Source organism: Triturus cristatus, chromosome 2_2 (assembly GCF_964204655.1).
Source record: "Triturus cristatus chromosome 2_2, aTriCri1.1, whole genome shotgun sequence".
Classification (NCBI taxonomy): Eukaryota; Metazoa; Chordata; class Amphibia; order Caudata; family Salamandridae; genus Triturus; species Triturus cristatus.
Window position 1 is genome coordinate 627,275,815 of NC_140582.1, and position 18,798 is coordinate 627,294,612.

Here is an 18,798-nt window from a genome sequence, read left to right on the forward strand (position 1 = left end):
GAGGTAGTCCTCCGTCAGTCTGTCATAAAGTGGATGGCCTGGGTGGAGGGGTGGTCAGAAAGAGGAGGGAGTAACCCCTATGGATGAGCTGAAGAACCCAATGATCTGATGTTATTCACCTCCAGTGGTGCAGGTGATGGTGTATCCTCCCCCCCCACTGGATGGCCATGATGGTTGGAATGCAAACTAAAAGGTTTAGAATCTGTGGCTTTTGGGGGGTGGTGGACTCGCCAGACTTCAGGCTACCTGTTTTACGTGGTCAGTGGGAACTGCGTCCTTCGCCACAAAAAGTTTGGACAACCTGTTGGCCCGGTTGGCTGGGAGGGTAAAGACACAGCTAACCCCCATCTGAGGCCCTGGATAGAGACAGAAGGCAGACTGGAGTTAGGAGGGGCCATGGAAAGGCCCAAAGACCTGGCTATAGCCCTGCTGTCTTTAAAGAATTCCAGCACTGAATGTGCCTTTTCTCCAAAGAGGCAACAGCCAAGGGAATGTCCATGAGCGAGGCTTGTACATTCCACGAGAGATGCCCACATTATTTCTCTTGTTGAGGGACTCCCCTTCTGTGGAGAGACTCAATGTCTGGTCACCCTCGACATTGAGTCTCTCTATACGAATATCCCACAAAATGATACGGTTGTAGTCATCCGTGATATTCCGAGAGATCAGGACTTAGGTGGAGCCAATGCAGAATTCATTGTGAGTTGTGTCAATATGATCTTGAAGAACAATGTCTTTTTATTCAAGGATGAATATTTCAAACAACTCAAAGGGACCATCATGGGGGCTACCTGTGCTCCCAGTCTGGCCTGTCTCTATGTTGGCCAGTTCGAGGCCAAACACATATACAATGAGGTGGCCCCCTTTTTCGAAAATGTAGCGGGCTGGTACCGCTACATTGATGATATTTTTTTCATATGGGAGGGCGACATTGAGAAATTAAATGAATTCCTCGATTGGCTCAATCATGGGGATCCGAATTTGAGGTTCACATCATACCATAGCAAAAGCAAGGTAGACTTCCTCGATATCACTATAAAAGACTCGAATGGATGTTTGGAGGTTGAATTATTCACCAAACCAATGGCCAAAAAAACAAAGTTCTAGACATAAAGACAAAAAGGTTGAACAATCTGGGAGTAAGTGGCCCCCGAGTAGACCAGGGGTGGAAGAGTTATCTCATCACACAGTCTGAGGTAGCTGGTTGTGGTTGTACCTTAATAATTGAACAGTTTTTTTTCTACAACATAATCAGTTTGTTTTTAACATTTCCAATTACGTCAGTTTCACAGTATAGTGTGATCCACTGAAATGAATTGTGTAGTGTTACCATGAAAACGAACACTTGATTTCTTTAGTTTTTTACAGAAAACTAAAATATCTGACAACTATGAACAACCATAAACACATTTCCAGTGGTGCTCACCTTAACTCTATTGCTTTATCCTTAAGCATAACCCTATTACTAAATTTCTATTCCCTTAACCCTAGAACCTTAACCTCTATTCCGCATACTATCAATACTATACTCTAAACCCTGTCACCCTAACCCTTTAGCCATAACTCTTATACCCCAAAAGCTTTACACCATAAACCGATATCCTTAATGTCTATACCTTCAACCTAATATCATGAAACCTAAAACCCTATATATTTAACATGACACCCTTAACAACAACTCTTTACACCTTAGCCCTATAACCTAAACCTTATACCCCAAAACTAGTAACCTTGACCCCATCACATATCCCTACGCTTCATATCCATAACCCTCGAAAGCATAACCCTATATCCTTAACCACTAACACTTACTCCCTTACCTGATACCTAAACCCCTATATCCCTAACCTTTAATTATATACCCCAAACTCTGAAGCCTACATTTCTAACCCCAAACCAATACCCTTAATCCTTAAATCCAGCATTTCACACTAACCTCAATATAAATTAATATTATATTAATATACATTCTATATTTCAAGAACAAACGCTTTGGGAAGTGTTACCTTATCAAAGTAATTATTTTTAGAACCAATAAATGAGATGTATTATATTTTAAAAGTGTTATTATCTATGTTAGGATGCAATACGGTGAAACTTATGAAGGTCATGGATGAAGGGGGTGGGTCACACTCGGTCTGAGAAGTTATTGTTTTAGTAAGGGTGGTGAATTAGGATGGTGCTTTGTGATTTAAAGTATGCTCTGTAAGGGCCAACTCCTCAGGGAAGGGGCAGGGTGTTAACCTTGATCAAGCTATAATATTGAGTTATTACCAGCTGTGATGTCTTTTAGCAATTCCCTCTTGCTTCCAACTGGGTACTAGATACCTGGTAGCGACTTCCGAGTGTTATCAAGGAAGTTAAATTACTAGTTGTAGCGGTTAATCTTTATCGCCAATTAGAAGGTTAAAACTTAATGTTATCACATGGAACAGGGCAATGCCATACAACACAAAAGACTTAATAGAGGATTTTGATACTATTCAGCCTGGAGTCTTTCCTCTGTTCTTCTCTATCAGGGTGGCTAACTCTCTTTTCTCTAACCAGGGAACAAGGCTTCTGGAACATGTATTTCACTGCTACAGGAGATTTTAGTAAAGATCTACTTCTCCCAAAGGAGGAGAATACACTCGCAAATGTTTCTTCATCTGGTTACAAGCAACTGCCTTAATTGTGCTTATGTTTAATTTTCTTGCAGTGGATCCTGGACATGCAAGTACCACTGGTGAATGAAGGTATTGGGTATTCTCTTTATTACCATGGTGTCAGAACCCTACTTAGCATTTTCCTAATAATCAACTCAACATTTACCAGCAAACCTTTTTTTTAAATTCAGGTTTTAAACAGACATACAGAGGCCATATCAGCCCCCTGCCCCCCAATCACCTAAAAATTGTTTTTAAAACTTACTACAGTTATCGAAGATGTGAGCAAACCACAGACAGTTTGGTTAGACTACATAAAACAAGTTAGACACATTAGAATAAGAAGTCGTTGCATTAATTATCTATATGTAGATAATACCTGGAGAACGTAAAATGCACCTTGAATATCAATAGTTTTTGTAAGTGCTCCAGATAGTTATATTTTTAAACCTGTGCTGCCCTGTGCAGAGACGTCCATAATAAGCTGATGATTACCAATACGAAGTCTTAGCAGGTATGTTACTACTTACCACTGGGGACAAGCAGAGTTGTGGTCTGACATTGTATTTCTGCTTCACCAAGAGCCTTCAATAAAGAATTAGCAGGGCTTTTCCTCCAAACCCTTCTGTGGGGTTCGCCAAGATCTACTTTCAGAGCCTCCCCAACATTGGGGTCTGTAAAATTCAAACAATAATAGTTTCCATGTTGGTCATACGTGTCACAGAGTGGAAAGAGACCTTAAAATAAAAAGTACTGCAGGCTTTCGGAATTGACTAGGTTTAAAGCAAACTATTAACAATACATTTTGCAAAACATCTCGTAGAACGTTATACCATGTTTAAATATATATTTTCTGCATTCTGACTGTCCCATTCACACGCATGCTGTCTAAGCTTACCTTTGTCACAAAGCCACAAAGTTTAGCTGCAAAGTGGCTCAAAAGGAGTATACATAAAAAATGTAAGAACCAAGGGAAGGCTCCAGTGTAGCATTACAAAGGTACAGGTTGGAAACTTATGTTGTTTGCCATTCCAAAAACACTTCACAACAGGTGATTTACATAATGAGGATTGACACTGCAACCAGAAAAAAGCCTAAAGCTACCCTTTAACTGTGCTCAGGGCAAGACCTTGCTGGGCGAGAGACAAAACAAACAACAAAATAACACATAACTGTCTGGAAAGGGGGGGACGGGGGTTGTGTGCTGCTCCAAGCTACACATTTGGCCCAACGAAGGAAGTGTACTGTCTTAATCGAGGGACGTCTGGTTGCCAAGCTGACATCAACCACCTCTGAACGAATATTGAAAGCATTCATCTGTTTGCAAAATCTGTACGTGTGTCTAGAGGACCCCATGGTGTTGGGCCCTCTGAAACTTTGGATCAAACTGCAGAGAGGCATATGCTACCAGACGTACTTGACAAGGAGAATTCAGGAAGTCATCAGTCCAGCAACCTCAAAGTTGACTATACTGAAATCCAGGGTAGAAGCTGACAGATCAGGATCATAGCCTGAATGTCCTGGACTCTCCTTTCCGGTGAAAGAAACAAAAACAAATTATGCTCAGAATGGCTCTGATAAACAACTTACTTAGCTTCGGTAATGCTTTATTTGATAGAGACTCAAACTAGCCACAGATTCCTTACCTTCGATTTAGAATATCTTCCAAGCATCACACTGGATCCATAAACTTTCAAGCAATACCTCGCCAGGGGTGGTTCTGCAAACCGATTTAGACTAGAAATTCCTGGAGGACCAAACAGGCAAAATGATTGCCATAACAGACTTCACTGTTCAGGCAGTAATGTTTAATAAAAGTGTGCAGAGACATCCACGTTGCAGCTGGACAGATGTCCAGGACAGGGGCTACAAATTAACGCAGTGGTCGCAGCCTTGGCTCTGGTGAAATGAGCATGCAAGCCCTCCGGTGGTTGATTCTTGGCCAATGTGTTGCAGATTTGTATGCATATCACAATCCATCATGAGATGATGCATTTCTGCACAGCCTTTTCTCTCTTCGCCCCAACATAACCAATGAAGAGCTGATCATCCACCCGGCGCTCTCTGGTACCATCAATGTAGAACAACAACGCTCTGTGACAACCTTTGGTAGAACAGAGGCATATATTAAAACCAATTTGTCTGGGAAAAAGAAGTGTAAGGATGGTGTAAAGATAGTGCATGCAGTTCACTGACCCTTCTGGCCAATGTTATGGCCACTGGGAAGGCTATTTTGATGGTCAACAGATGGAGTGGACAGTTGTGCAAGGGTTCGAATGGCGAGCATATCAAGAAATGTAGGACTTTATTTAGGTCCCATTGGGGCAAAATTAAGGGTTTTGGTGGGAACAGACGTTGAAGTTCTTTAAAGGAACAAGTCACAACAAGTGACCTAGAAAATGAGGGTCGATCCAGCAAACGGAAGAAAGCAGAGATGGCACAGTAGGCAGAGATAGTCTTTAATTGGGCGCAAAGCCAAGCCTTGCTGAGCTAAAGAAAGAATAAACAACACCTTGGATAAAGATGACACATGCCAGAAATTAGTCCCATAGGCAGGCGTATACTGTCTTATTTGAGGGATGCCTGGCTGCCAGACTAGCATTACAGATTCCCGGAGGGAGGTCAAACACTGTCAGCTGCCGCACCTCAATCTCCGCGCACGAAAACTGAGTGTTCATTGGTTTGCGTGTAGGATCCTGCCCTGCAGCTGTGACACGAGTTCCTTCCGAATGGGCAGCTTGATCAAAGGCCTGATGCTCAGACTCTCTGTACCAAATTCGGCACCACAAGAAGGATTTGGGCCTGGTCATTCTTGATCTTCTTGAGAGCTCTGGGCAGGTGTGGTATAGACGGAAGGCATATAGGAGGCCTAAACTCCATTCGAGATGAAAAGCATCACCATGCGAGAGTTGCCCTGGAAATGTTGACATTGGGTGTTCTCGTGGTGGCGAGCACATCTAAAAAAACGGTCTCCTCATTCTCGAAGGAGAAGAGATCTTGCAATACATCCGGATGGAGACACAATTCATGATCCTCTAGGCAGCGATGGTTGAGTTAATCTGCTTTGGTGTTCAAAGAGTCTGCCAAATGTTTAACTTCCAGGAAAATGTCCTGACATTCCAGTCATGACCCGAGACGCAGGTCCTCTTGAAACAGGGTCCACGACCCAATCCCGCTATGCTGACTGCACTACCACATGGCGGTGGTGTTGTTGGTAAACACCTGCATTAGCCAACCCTTGATGGTAGGAAGGAAGGCTATCTCTGCCATTTGAATCACTCTCAGCTTCACCTCTACCCAATGGCCATCCCAGCCCAAGAGTAACAGATCTGTCACTACTGTTTACTCTGGCTGGGGAAGGGAGAAGGGTTTGCCGCAGACCCAATAACATTTCTTCGGCCAGCACTGCAGGTCTTTTGCAATTCCCTCCAATATCTGAACCAGATTAGAGAGATTTCCCTAAAGCTGTGCCCACTGGGACTTCAGGTCCCACCCAAGGGCTTGGATATGACACACGGATGATGGACAGAATGAAGAGCAAATCAAACATTCACCCCTAGTCAAAAGATCTAGGTTAAATCCATCGTTCTTCTACTCACCATGCCACCCCAGTTTAGACCAAGACATATGCAAATCAGTCTTGACCCTGTGCCTCATGGGAACAGTCCAGCCTGAACCGCCAAGCTAGGTCTTCCCTAGATCGGAAACAAGCATCCTGGGACCGGTTTCGGGGCATCACCCCTCATCAGATAGGATAGCTTGAATGCAGTGGGACAGTGAGGCCGGCACCCATATCTGGGCATACCCGAAGCACTTAGGAGGAGAAAGCAAAAGACTTACCCAGGATACTCTTGGCCAACATAGGAGTATGCTTTTGAACCTGGTGTTTTCATTAGGTAATCATTATCACTGTCCTAGCCATCCTCTGTACTATGGACTGGTCTTTATGTGCCATGAGGAAGGTGTACAGCATAGGCCATGTGACACCGAAACTCACATCGGCACGACATAGAAACAGCTATGAGAATCAACCGAGGACATCAACTGAAGTTACTTCATAAATGGGGGACCCCCTCTAAAGAGTTTTACTTTTAGGCCAGGGAGAAGAGGGGAAAAAGCCAATACAATACTACAAATGCTCCCTCGAGGCCTATCTATCTATTCCACTAAGGATTAAATCACTGATGGGCTCAATTGTCCGATAAATCACATTAGTAACCTACAATTTCAATTTGATTTTCAGTTCATTTATTTTTTTCATTTCTTTATATAATTCATAACATTTCATTTTTTCTTTCTTTTAACCTTTCCTTTTTTCTTTCTTTTTTCATTTTATAAGTTTTTTTTCCAAGAAAAAATACATTACAAAGAAAACAAAACAAAGGAAACCAATTCAATTGTTACATCAAATACAACCTTATATTTACTTAACAAAAAGCACCCCTGGAGAACCTATAAAAATACAACAATTGCACAAATCTCATTCAAACACATTCACACTCACACAACCTGCATACAATTAGCATCTGAGTAAGGGAGGGATCATAGATGGCAAGTAAACCCCCACGACCAGATTGAAAAATTATGTTAAAAAAAACAGGTCTGAACAATAGGTCGACGCGCGTTTCGGTGGTATATGAGGGATAATCAACTGAAGTTACAACAGGCTTAAAATAAGGACATGTATAAATGATTAGAAAAATGAAAAACAAACTTATGACAAAATTGACCATCAAGAGAAAAAGATTACCAGTTTGGAAAAAATATTTAATGAATATGATGAAAATATGTTTCTTTCATAATTAAATTGCAGTTTTTCCTGTTGGACACGGTTGATGTAAATGTGGGCGATTTTTTTTAAAGATGTAGTATGACTGCAATTGAGTTTTAATAGATGGGGGATGGCTATGCACCTAGACCGTGGGAGTGAAAGTTCCTCTAAGGAAGAAGTAGGGTATAAATTAGAAGGAAGTCGTTCTCAAATTATGTCAGGGGACAGTGTGTCCTAGTCTAGGTGCCCTCACACACCACGAAGGATGTCATGTTTCATCATTGGGCGGTGCTCCTCGTCGGGCCGGTGCTGCAAAGCCCTACGGGTCCCCCAAAGGGTCACCTTTTCAGAGATCTTTTTAGTGATAAAACCGTAAGGGTGTGTGCGGATCTGAGTGGCAGTGGTGTCCTAGTGCGAGGTTAAAAGATGGCTGGAGGGGTGGCTAGTGAAATTTAATAGGAAATGACTCCTCTGTCATCAGTAAAAGTCCCGAAGATTGTGCTGCTTGAGGGTGATAATGGCCCGCGGTAGCTAGACAGGTGTCATACCCATGATGGGCATGCTGAAGGTCAACATGTTTCGCGCAGTTGAGTGGTCTCTGGGGGAGATCCCTTGCCCTTCTTCAGGACCAATGTAAAAGTGCAGTGAGTACTAAAGTGGTGTAGTGACCTCTCAATTTAGATGAAGTGCCACTAATTGAATGAGAAGAAAAATGGTCCGGAACGACAAAGGAGGCAAAGTAAAACGAGTAAATACAAGAAACCCTAACAGAAGGGTAACGTTAAATAGGAGCCAAGGTACCCCACTGGTCAACATGTGCTTGTGGAATGTTTCAACTACTGCCATTGTACAATAGGCGAGTAAAGTGGTAGGCTGCAGTTATATAGAGTTTAAAAAGGACGATCAAACAAGTCAGCATGAAGTAATCTTATTTGTAGATCATGGCGTGATGTCGAAATTCCGACACAGACAAATAAACACATAATATATCAAGTTTAGTCAAAGTGCCAGCGCATTTAAAAATACCAGCCATGGGGTAGAGGGGTTGGTATTATGGTAGGATAGCGCAGTATCGTGAGCCAAAAGACATATAGCTATTCAAGGTTAAACCATAGATGACAAGACCGCAGGTTACTGTGCTCAAGAGCAAATGGTTGGCATGGCATATGCTTATCTATAATAATCAGGAAAAATGCCCCATGAGGTGCGGCTGCGGAAATCCTCGAGACAGTGCAAGAAGTAATCGTATTAGGTATTGCCATGCATGATGTGCAAAGAGCGGCTGTCCGAAAGGGCCATTGTTAAGTACAGGATATGGAGTATCTGGAAAGGATGATCTCGGATCATAACCCGATCCTTCTTTGCCTGAAGCACAAGTTACTACTTGTGTAACGATATATCTGTAAGAGACATTAGTTAGTAATAGATTCCTTACCTTTGAATATCCCCAGGCGTCAGACTGGATCCGGAAAGTTTTGCTAGCAGTACCCCTGCGCGTCAGTAGGTGGCGTTGTGCGGCTCCGCGTCCCTCGCTGGCGTCGTAAGCACTGAGATGACGTCACGGAGACTACTTAGGCGCCACCCATGCGCGCTGACGTCAGTTCTGTACACGACTTTCCGCGCCAGGAACGCAGAGCCATGCAAGAAACTGACCACTGGTGCCAAGAAACTAGGGCTCTGAAAGGGATGACCTTAACCCTAGAAATCAGTTCGCAGAACGGGGAGGATGGGTGGGGCGGTAAGGAATCTATTATTAACTAATGTCTCTTACAGATATATATATATCGTTACACAAGTAGTAACTTGTGCATCTGAAAGAGACACGTTAGTGATAGATTCCTTACCTTAGAATAGATCTTCGGTGGTGGGTCTGCGAATAGATTACACCAGAAAGTCTCGGAGAACAGAACGGCCAAAGAAGCTGTCTCTACGGATCTGACTGTCAAGGCAGTAATGCTTGGTAAACGTGTGCAGCGAGGCCCACGTAGCTGCCTGACAAATGTCCTACAAGGGAATGCCATGTCCCTAGGCAGTAGTGGCAGCTGTTGCCCTGGTAGAATGGGCACGCAGCCCCACAGGAGGTTCCTTCCTAGCCAACGAATAACAGGCCTTGATGCAGAGAACGACCCACTGAGAGATGGTCCGTTTGTGAACAGCCCGACCTTTTTTGGCACCCACGTAGCCAACAAAGAGCTGGTCATCCACCCGGAACTGTTGCGTGTGCTTCAGGTAAAACGAGAGCACACGTTTTGGGTCCAAACGGTGGAGACTCTCTTCCTCTTCTGAAGGATGCAGAGGTGGAAAGAAGGTGGGCAAAGTGATGGTCTGCCCGATGTGGAAGGGCGTGATTACCTTTGGCAAAAAAGAAGGACGGGTCCTTAAAACCACCTTGTCCAGATGAACAGAAAGGAAAGGAGGTTTGGAAGAAAGAGCCTGGAGCTCACTCACTCTTCTGGCAGAGGTGATCGCTACCAGGAAAGCCATAAAGGACAGGTATGAAGGGTCTCGAAGGGAGCGCACATCAGATATGTCTAGACAAGGTTTAAGTCGCACTGAGGCATAATTAACTGCACGGGAGGAAACGTGTGCGTAATGCCTTTTAGGAAACGGTTAACAACCGTGGACTTAAAAAGCGAAGGCTGATCTGGAAGCCGCAAAAAGGCGGAGATTGCCGAAAGATAACCTTTGATAGTGCCCAGAGCAAAGCCCTGCTGGGCCAAAGAAAGAAGGAACCAAAAAACTTCAGAAAGAGGGGCAGAAAGGCGATCCACAGCCTTAGCTGTGCACCATGCCACAAACTTGTTCCACGGCAGGCGTATACCGTTTTAGTGGAGGGACGCCTGGCTGCCAGAATGACATCACAGACTTCGAGAGGAAGATCAAAAGCTGTCAACTGTCGCCGCTCAATCTCCACGCATGGAGGTGGAGGCTGGACAGGTTCGGGTGGAGGACCGTCCCCTGCTGCTGCGACAGAAGATCCTCCCGAAGAGGCAGTAGGATCAGGGTATCGGTCGCCATGCTGAGTAGCTCGGGATACCAGTATCTTCATGTCCAATCCGGAGCCACAAGGATAACTTGGGCCCGTTCGCGCCGAATCTTCTTCAGCACTCTGGGCAGAAGTGGTATATGCGGAAAGACATACAATAGACCGCAACTCGCGATGAAAAGTGTCGTCTAGTGAGTGCCGCCTTGGAAATTCCAACGCGCAGAACTGAAGACATTGCGCGTTCTCTTCGGTGGCGAATAGATCCAACAAAGGCTCTCCCCACTGCTGAAAGAGACCTTGCACCACTTCCGAGTGAAGACGCCATTCGTGATCCATCAAGCACCGGCGGCTGAGTTCGTCCGCCCTGGCGTTCAGAGAACCTGCCAGGTGTTGAACCATCAAGGTGATGCCTTGATGTTCCAGCCATGTCCAGAGGCGCAGAGCCTCCTGACATAGGGTCCAGGACCCGCCCTGTTTGTTGCAATACCACATGGTGGTGGTGTTGTCCGTGAACACCTGCACCACACTTCCCCGGACAGAGGGAAGGAATGCCTTAAGTGCAAGTCGGATCGCCCGAAGCTCCAACAGGTTGATATGGAGCCGGGACTCCGCCTGAGACCACAGACCTCTGATCTCCGCCTCTCTCAAGTGGCCTCCCCATCCCAGGAGGGACGCATCCGTCACAACTGTGTGCTCAGGTTGGGGAAGGGAGAGGGATCTGCCATAGATCCAATCGCGATTCGTGAGCCACCACTGCAACTGCTGTGCAGTGCCCTCCGAGATCTGGACATGATCGTACAGGTTGCTCTGATGCTGCGCCCTCTGGAAATTCAGGTCCCACTGCAGAGCCCGCATATGCCATCTGGCATGTGTCACCAGCAGGATGCAGGAGGCCATCAGGCCCAGAAGCCTGAGGGTCATACTGACTGAAACCCGGGACAGAGGCTGAAAGATCGGAATCATAGTCGGAATATCCCGGACTCGCTGCTCGAGAGGATAAACCCGAAACAGCGTTGAATCCAGAACCGCTCCGATGAAGGGGAGCTTCTGAGAGGGACTCCGGTGCAACTTCGGGATGTTGATGGAGAACCCCAGCAAATGCAGGAGGTCGGCTGTAGTCTGAAGGTGGTTGACGACTGCCTGGGGTGAGCCCTCCTTCAACAACCAGTCGTCGAGATAAGGGAAGACTGACACCCCCGACCCGCGCAGGTGAGCTGCTACCACCGCCATCACCTTCGTGAACACCCGAGGGGTGCTGGTAAGGCCGAAAGGGAGCACGGCAAACTGAAAATGCTCCTGGCCTACCATGAACCGAAGGTAACGCCGGTGGGGCGGCAGGACGGGGGTGTGAAAATATGCATTCTGCAAGTCCAACGCTACCATCCAGTCTCCAGGGTCGAGAGCAGCCAGGACCTGAACCAGAGTCAGCATTTTGAACTTCTCCTTCCGGAGGAAGCGATTGACATTTTGGAGGGCCAAGATGGGGCGCAGGCCCCCTATGTCCTTCTTGGGGACCAGAAAGTAGAGGGAATAACAACCACTCCCTATTTCCGGCCCAGGAACGCACTTGATGGCGCCCTTGGCCAAGAGGGCCGTGACTTCCTGCCGGAGAAGTACCGAGTGATCCCCCGACTTGCAGTGGCACCAAGGTGGCATGGCTGGATGGGAGGTCTGAAAGGGAAGGGAGTAACCTCTGCGGATGATCTGCAACACCCACTTGTCCAATGAGATATCGCGCCAGTGGGGGAGGTGGTGGCGGATCCTGCCACCCACTGGCGTGGGGTGCTCCACAAAGCTCGGATTAGGAAGGTTTGGAGGTAGAAGCAGCGGGGGCGGAGGTGGACTGACCCCCACGCTGATTCCCAGACCCGCCCCTGTGGAAGTCACGTCCGAGGCCGCACTGAGGCTGGTTCTGCACAGGCTTGCTGAAGGAATGTGCCTGGGTGCCTCTGCCGTGGCCACGAAAGGAACGACAAAGCGCCACAGTTGTAGAAATTGCCCTACCCAGTGAGTCCGCAGTGTCCAAACCACACCGAATGGTGAACTTAGCCGCATCCTTACCCTCAGAAACTGCTTGGGACAGCACAGCGTGGGTCTACTCAGGGCACTGAGGCAACACCTGCGCAACCCTATCCCACACGGCGTGGGATTAGCGGCCCAATAAGCAGGTGGTGTTCACTGACCGCAGCCCCAAGCTGGCCGAAGAGACCAACCCCTTACCGAACTGTTCCAGCTTCTTAAGAGTCCTTAGAGCCGTGAGAAAGGCACTCTGCGACGTCAAGGATTGGATAAGCAGGCTCTCAGGCGTAGGAAGAGTAGTCAGAAAAGTGAGGTCATCAGGCGCCGTGCGGTGACGCCTGGCGACATTCTTATTCACAGGGGCCCCTGTTGCTGGCTGCGACCAAGTTCCCAACAAGACGTCAGTGAGGGCATCGTTAAAGGGGAGCAGGGGCTCCGACGAAGTGGACGCCGTCTGGAGCACCTCAGTGAGGAGATAAGTTTTAAGGGCCACCGTAGGGAGATCAAGGTTTAGAACCTCAGCTGCCGGACGGAGCACCATCGTGTAGGTGACGCCCTCCTAAATGGTAGGCGGGGGAAGAGGCAAACCCCGGTTCAGAGGAGACGTCGAGGTCGCCGGCGACCTCCAAGTCGTCCACCCAGTCCTGCTCGGAGTCACACTGACGAGCAAGAGGGTCCTAGCACCCCTCCCAGTCGTCCTCCACCTCTGTCACATGGGGAACAGACCGCGGCGGCAGAAATGGGGCCGCAGAAGAAACAAACGGCATCGGGAACAGCGCCGGCCGAGGCCAAGCAAGCGCCGCGTCCCAGGGCGGATCCCAGGCCGGAACAAAATGGTCCTGGAACCTAGGCAAGGGAGGGACGAAGGGCACCCATTGCGGCGCCGGGGGCGGAGCCAAGGGTGGTGCTGGGGCCGGAAGCGCTGGACCTAGTGGCTTAGGCCGGAGCCAACGGCACAGGATCCTGTGGAGCCAAAGCTGGATCCACCAGCGGCCCAACAGGATCCGGACACGGGAACGCGGGGCCAGAAGACGCGCCAGCGGGAGCCCGAGGCCTAAAAAGGCGGTCCATGATGGCAAGAAATTCTTGCACCTGTTCGGGAGTCGCCGACAAACCTGGGTAAGGCGGGTAAGGCCGCGGGACTCCATGGCTCCAATGGAGCCGCAGGGGCCGAACCCCTGTCCCCCTCGTCCGCATCCGAGGACCGATGGGGGGATGTCGGCGAGCGAACTTGCTTCTTCGACTTCTTTTTCTCTTACCCGAATCCAAGGGCGAAGACTTGGAGCCCGAGGAGCGACTACTGCGGCCCCGCGAGCATTCCTGGGAACAGTCCCTGGACCTGGAACGGTGCTGGGACGAGTGCCGGACCTACAGCAGCTTCCGGCGCCGCTCCCTCAAGGCCTTCGGGCCATGGCCCGACAGTCTCGGCAGGACCGGGAGTCGTGGTTGGTCTCCAGGCAGTAGAGGAAAAAATCATGGGGGTCCACCACTGACCTATTATGACGGCAGGCCCCACAAGACTTAAATCCAGGCATCCCTACGTGCACCAAGGAGAAAAAGAGACAAAAAGTCTTAAAAAGGGTAGTAAAAAAGTGACTAAGGTACGTGCTCTAACCGGATCTGCGCTTGCTGGCGCGGAAAAAAAAATAACTGACGTCAGCGCACATGGGTGGTGCCTAAGTAGTCTCTGTGATGTCATCTCGGCACGTACGACGCCAGCGACGGACGGGAAGCCGCACGACGCCACCTACTGATGCGCCTCGCCACCTACTGACGCACAAGGGTACTGCTAGCAAAACTTTCCGGATACAGTTTGACACCTGGGGATATTCTAAGGTAAGGAATCGATCACCAACGTGTCTCTTTTAGATTTGGGAACATGCCAGAACCTGCATATCCACGTGGCGGTTGAAGCTGGAATCACTGGAAGACCCAGGGTACCGCGAAGCAATAAGGGAGCACATAAGGCAGTACTTCGCAGACAATCCATCGCTCAAGTGGAGTGGTACGCCTTCAAGACAGTGATAAGAGGTAAATCACTTTTGATGTAAAGTATACAACAGACATTGACCTTGCTAATTTTAGGAGCGAGCAGTCATGCACTCCAACTGTCAATACCAGTGTGTCTTACTGTTTCTAATGAAGCCAAGTTCAAGATGACTTCTTTTCAAGGCAAGAATACAGCTCGTAACAAAGTAATGTGTTTTATTAAGAAATGTAAACAAAACAAGGTGTGAATATATGACAGATTAGATGAAATTAGATTAGATTCAAAGCTTATATAGCGCATGGTCACTCCAACGGAGTGTCCCCGCGCTAAGACATCCCTAAGTAGAAGAAAACAGAAGACAAGCATTTGCAATGCAATAGGTCTCGCATTTTAAGCTATTGGCATCGCAAATGACAATGCCTTTTATTTATCTGTTTTCAAAACCAACACATAGATAAAAGGTTTGTCATTTTACTATGTCAGTAGCTCAAATACTCGCAAATGCGAGACCTATTGCATTGCAAATGCTTGTTTTAACTATAATGGTATTTGGTAATTTATTTATTTATTTTTGGAAGGACAGCTACAGACTTTAACTGACCCCATTTTGCCAAAGATAATGGGATTGTGTTTTTGCTTTTCTTTGCATAATGGTTAAAAAATGTTCAGGTACAATAGTTATGGACTACCCTGTATTAACACAATTAAATGCGTAGTTACTGTTGCAGGTAGGACAGCGATGGACTTTACCAACTGCATGTACACAAGAATAATTACATTTTTTCTCTGTCTTTTTGTCTTGGTTCAGAGCTGTGCACATAATATAGCCTGCACATTTCGCACTGGCAGTATGCTTCAGTTAAGCCTCTGCATAATGTTAACAAATTATGGGAAAGTTGCCATTGCTTTTATAACACTTGTGTCCCTATCATTGGCTCATACCTAATAACACCACGCTAACCGGAAACATGTCCCTGTTAAGCATCTTTTATAATTTTAATAAAATGGCAAATATTAATTTGTCATTTTTATAAAATGTATTATTTGGTGAGAGGTTTTGGCCTTACGGCCAGAGCTGCTGACTTTGGAGCTGGGGAACCAGATTGGAGCCTCGGCGTCGGCTCAATATCCTGTGATTCTGGGCAAACCACTTAATCTCCCTGTGCCTGACAAAAAATGAATGTGTTCTTGTGTAAAGTAACTGGCGCTCAGCGCTCCAATACCTTCGGTCGAGTTTGCCCCATACAAATCTGCGAAAAATATAGAAAAAACCTGTATTCAACTTGTTTTCTTTCTTCAATTGTTAATAATAAATAGGAGTGGATTACAATGATGTACTGAACTAATGGTCTACACAAATCCTATTCAAACCAACGTGGTGTTTTTTTTTTTATAACAATTTTTATTAGAAAACAAAACAGCAGCGGCAAAGACAGTACATAGGCAGTTCAGCAGTATATACATACATTCAAGTACAAGTAAAAGTGTGCATTATCATTCTGGAGCATCAACAGTAACATTGAGCAGTATGATAGTCTGTATAGCGGATACACTTATATGCACAGGTTGGAAGTCACCACTTCTGCACATTTTTATCGGCACGGGGAATTATGTCGTCGCCTCTGTGTCCGCCTCCTCCAGTATTGCATTTCTTTCCCGTCTAAGTTCCACTGTGGGAGAGATACAGATATAGTGTCCCACTTATTGAATCCTGCACAAGCACTGAGGCATCCCAGGATGTCGGGCTCCCACAGGGGGGTGGCCTTTGTTAGGCGCCCACGCCATCCCATCCGCCGTTGGACCCCATGCCACACTTCTACTGTACGGGCCGTAGGGCCAGTCAAACCTAGTTTCTTGGAGTTGGAATACAACGCTCAATTGTAGCCTCCCTTCCCCATTAACCACAGATCAGTTCGGAAGGTGGGGTCGGAATGGGATCCAAACGCCCATTTGTTAATGGCGATTAATTGAGACGCGTGGTAATACAGGCGCATGTTCGGCAACCCAATGCCTTCATCGTACCATCCCATAGTGAGCTTATGTATGGCTATCCGTGGTGGCCCATTATCCCATAGTAAATTTCTAACTGCTGAATCGATCTGCGAAAAGTAGGAGTCAGGGACCGGGATAAGGGGTATTTTGCAGGGCATAAAGCAACGTGGTGTTTTTAACTGTACTTTTGTGGCAGCGTTCTGTACTCTCCCGAGTTTACAGTATGGTCTCTCAATCTCAAATGTAAATATCACTTACTTCTTTCCTCTCTAAGTTGATACATGTCTCTAAGCCTCGAGAACCCGCTGTATAGCTTGCAGGGCGCAGTCCACTCGTTTCAGTCACAAAATAAAAGCTCACTCTATTACCTGCCATAAACATACAGATTTTGTAGGGTGTAAAGTCCTATATAATGTTCTGGTTCCAGGCTCCCTGTATCACATGTAAGAATTGCTGTCTCACTAAAATGCAAACTGTCTCTGGGGTGCAGGGCACATGCCCCCTCTGTAACATACAGGTCGCAAGGTTTCAGTTTGTACCTGTTTTCGGTTCTGAATGCATCATTAGGCATAAAAGCTTCTGACTTTTAGCTGTTGCCGCCCACTCAATAGCTTCTGGCTTCCCCGCATTCGCACAGTTATAATATGTAGCTACTGTCGCCGGCAGGACAGGTACGAACTTCACCAACCGCTTTTACCCGCAGCATAATAGAATTTTCAGTTTTTTTCTTTCTCTGTTGTGTGTGCAGTTACAGACCTCAACGACTATTTCAAAAGCGTTGTAGTTTCACACCTCAACATTTTAACATTATTTAATATGTAAACACTATTTTACTCGCCTTCAAGTTGCAGCTGTTTGTAACAAGCTGTCTCCGTGGAGCCGACCGGGACGGAAAGTGAAAGCATGCGATGCGCTTGTGAGCGCGCAGTGGGAGCCAGAGACGAGACGCCATGCGGGTGTGCCGGTGGGAGCATGTGAAGCAGAGGAGACACCATGCGCGTGCACATCGGATGTCCGTGCGCGCACTTGGTTTGTCTCACTTCGCTAGGAAAAGCCACAACAATAGAGTCTCGCCAAGCGAAGCAGCTGCGCTGCGTTCGCTAGGCAAGACCTAAAAAACGAGGCCCAATCCCAGACAGCAAAAAGTTAGCACCAATCCCCCAAAGGCGACCGAAAGAATCATGTTTTGAGTTATCTATTAAATTAGATTAATTCAATTATGACAGTGTTGTCACATAGTTTCTTTTTAAACCTTACATGACTGACTGGAACAAAGATATGATCACCTGATGACAAAATCATCAATTTGTGTGGATTTAGAAGAAAGGATGATTGTGGGGGATGCACAGAAGGGGCACATCCTAAAAAGCCAACTTGGAGTGAAAAGATGTGTTCAGCATAGATCTACAATTCAAAACAATAATTACGTAAGTGACTTCAGCGTATTGATGAATGCTATACTCTATCATAAACTTCAAGGTATGTATAGAAGGGAAAAGGTGAGTAACTGTTATTGCACTAAATGTCAGAGTCATTATTTCATCAGTTTTATATGAAGGGCAATAAGAACGTTAAAATGAAGACCAATAATAAACATTGTTAACATACCTCCTGTGTCCAGGAATGTTTCCTCCAAGGTAAGCTGGGCGAGAGGAATGACAGGAGCTACGCCACCTTCCCACTTCTTACGATTTACTACAGAAATGGGCTGTTCTTCCTGCTGCTCCTCTTTTCTTTCAGGTGGGACTAGGTCACTATTTTCTTTCTCCTCCTGGGTTTCACTTTTGTCATTGTCGTGAGCTTTAAGGTTCTGATTCAAGCGACGCAATATTTCCTTTTTCTCATTCTAACGGAGCCAAAAATTACATGGATGTTCAAATACAAGTGATCATGTAAGTGTGACCAAATACTCCTAAAAATAAAGAATGCTTACTTGTACAGACATGACTGGCTTTTTAGATTCCTCATGGGTTTCATCAGTAGCTTTTACAAGGGAATCCTAAACCAAAGGAGCAATATGCAAAAAAACGAAAAACTTTAGTCAAAAGCAATAAAAAATACATACTTTATTATCTCAGAGACATTACTGGAAAAATGTAATAATTTGGGAGAATTCTACTTTTTTGGTGTCAAATTACAATGAAATGCAAACAACAAATGCAACCTAAACAGAATACAAATACCACAACCTCCTCTAAAATTAATCCAACTTTTACACAACTCACTGAAACAGATACAAAAAACGAGAAAGAGTGATGTAAGGTTGGAAGAATAAGTTATTTCATCTATGCAACTTCACTGTTTTCCCATAATATGATATTTTATGTCTGACAGTAATAACAGGCCATATCTCGCTGCGTTTGCTAAACTCAACAAAGAAGCTTCTTGTGTTGCA

The 18,798-nt window shown here is 46.2% G+C and overlaps 1 protein-coding gene across 2 annotated transcripts in view; it reads right to left on the reverse strand.

The window, feature by feature from the left end:
* NEK1 (NIMA related kinase 1) overlaps positions 1-18,798 on the reverse strand; it is a 1,277,786-nt gene that overhangs the window by 571,303 nt on the left and 687,685 nt on the right. For both annotated transcript variants that reach the window (XM_085641815.1, XM_085641814.1), the window contains 3 exons: positions 18,337-18,402; positions 18,012-18,249; positions 3,176-3,319 (listed from right to left, as the gene is read on the reverse strand). In XM_085641815.1, coding sequence (XP_085497941.1) covers positions 3,176-3,319; positions 18,012-18,249; positions 18,337-18,402 — 448 coding nt within the window. The remainder of the gene's footprint in view (positions 1-3,175; positions 3,320-18,011; positions 18,250-18,336; positions 18,403-18,798) is intronic.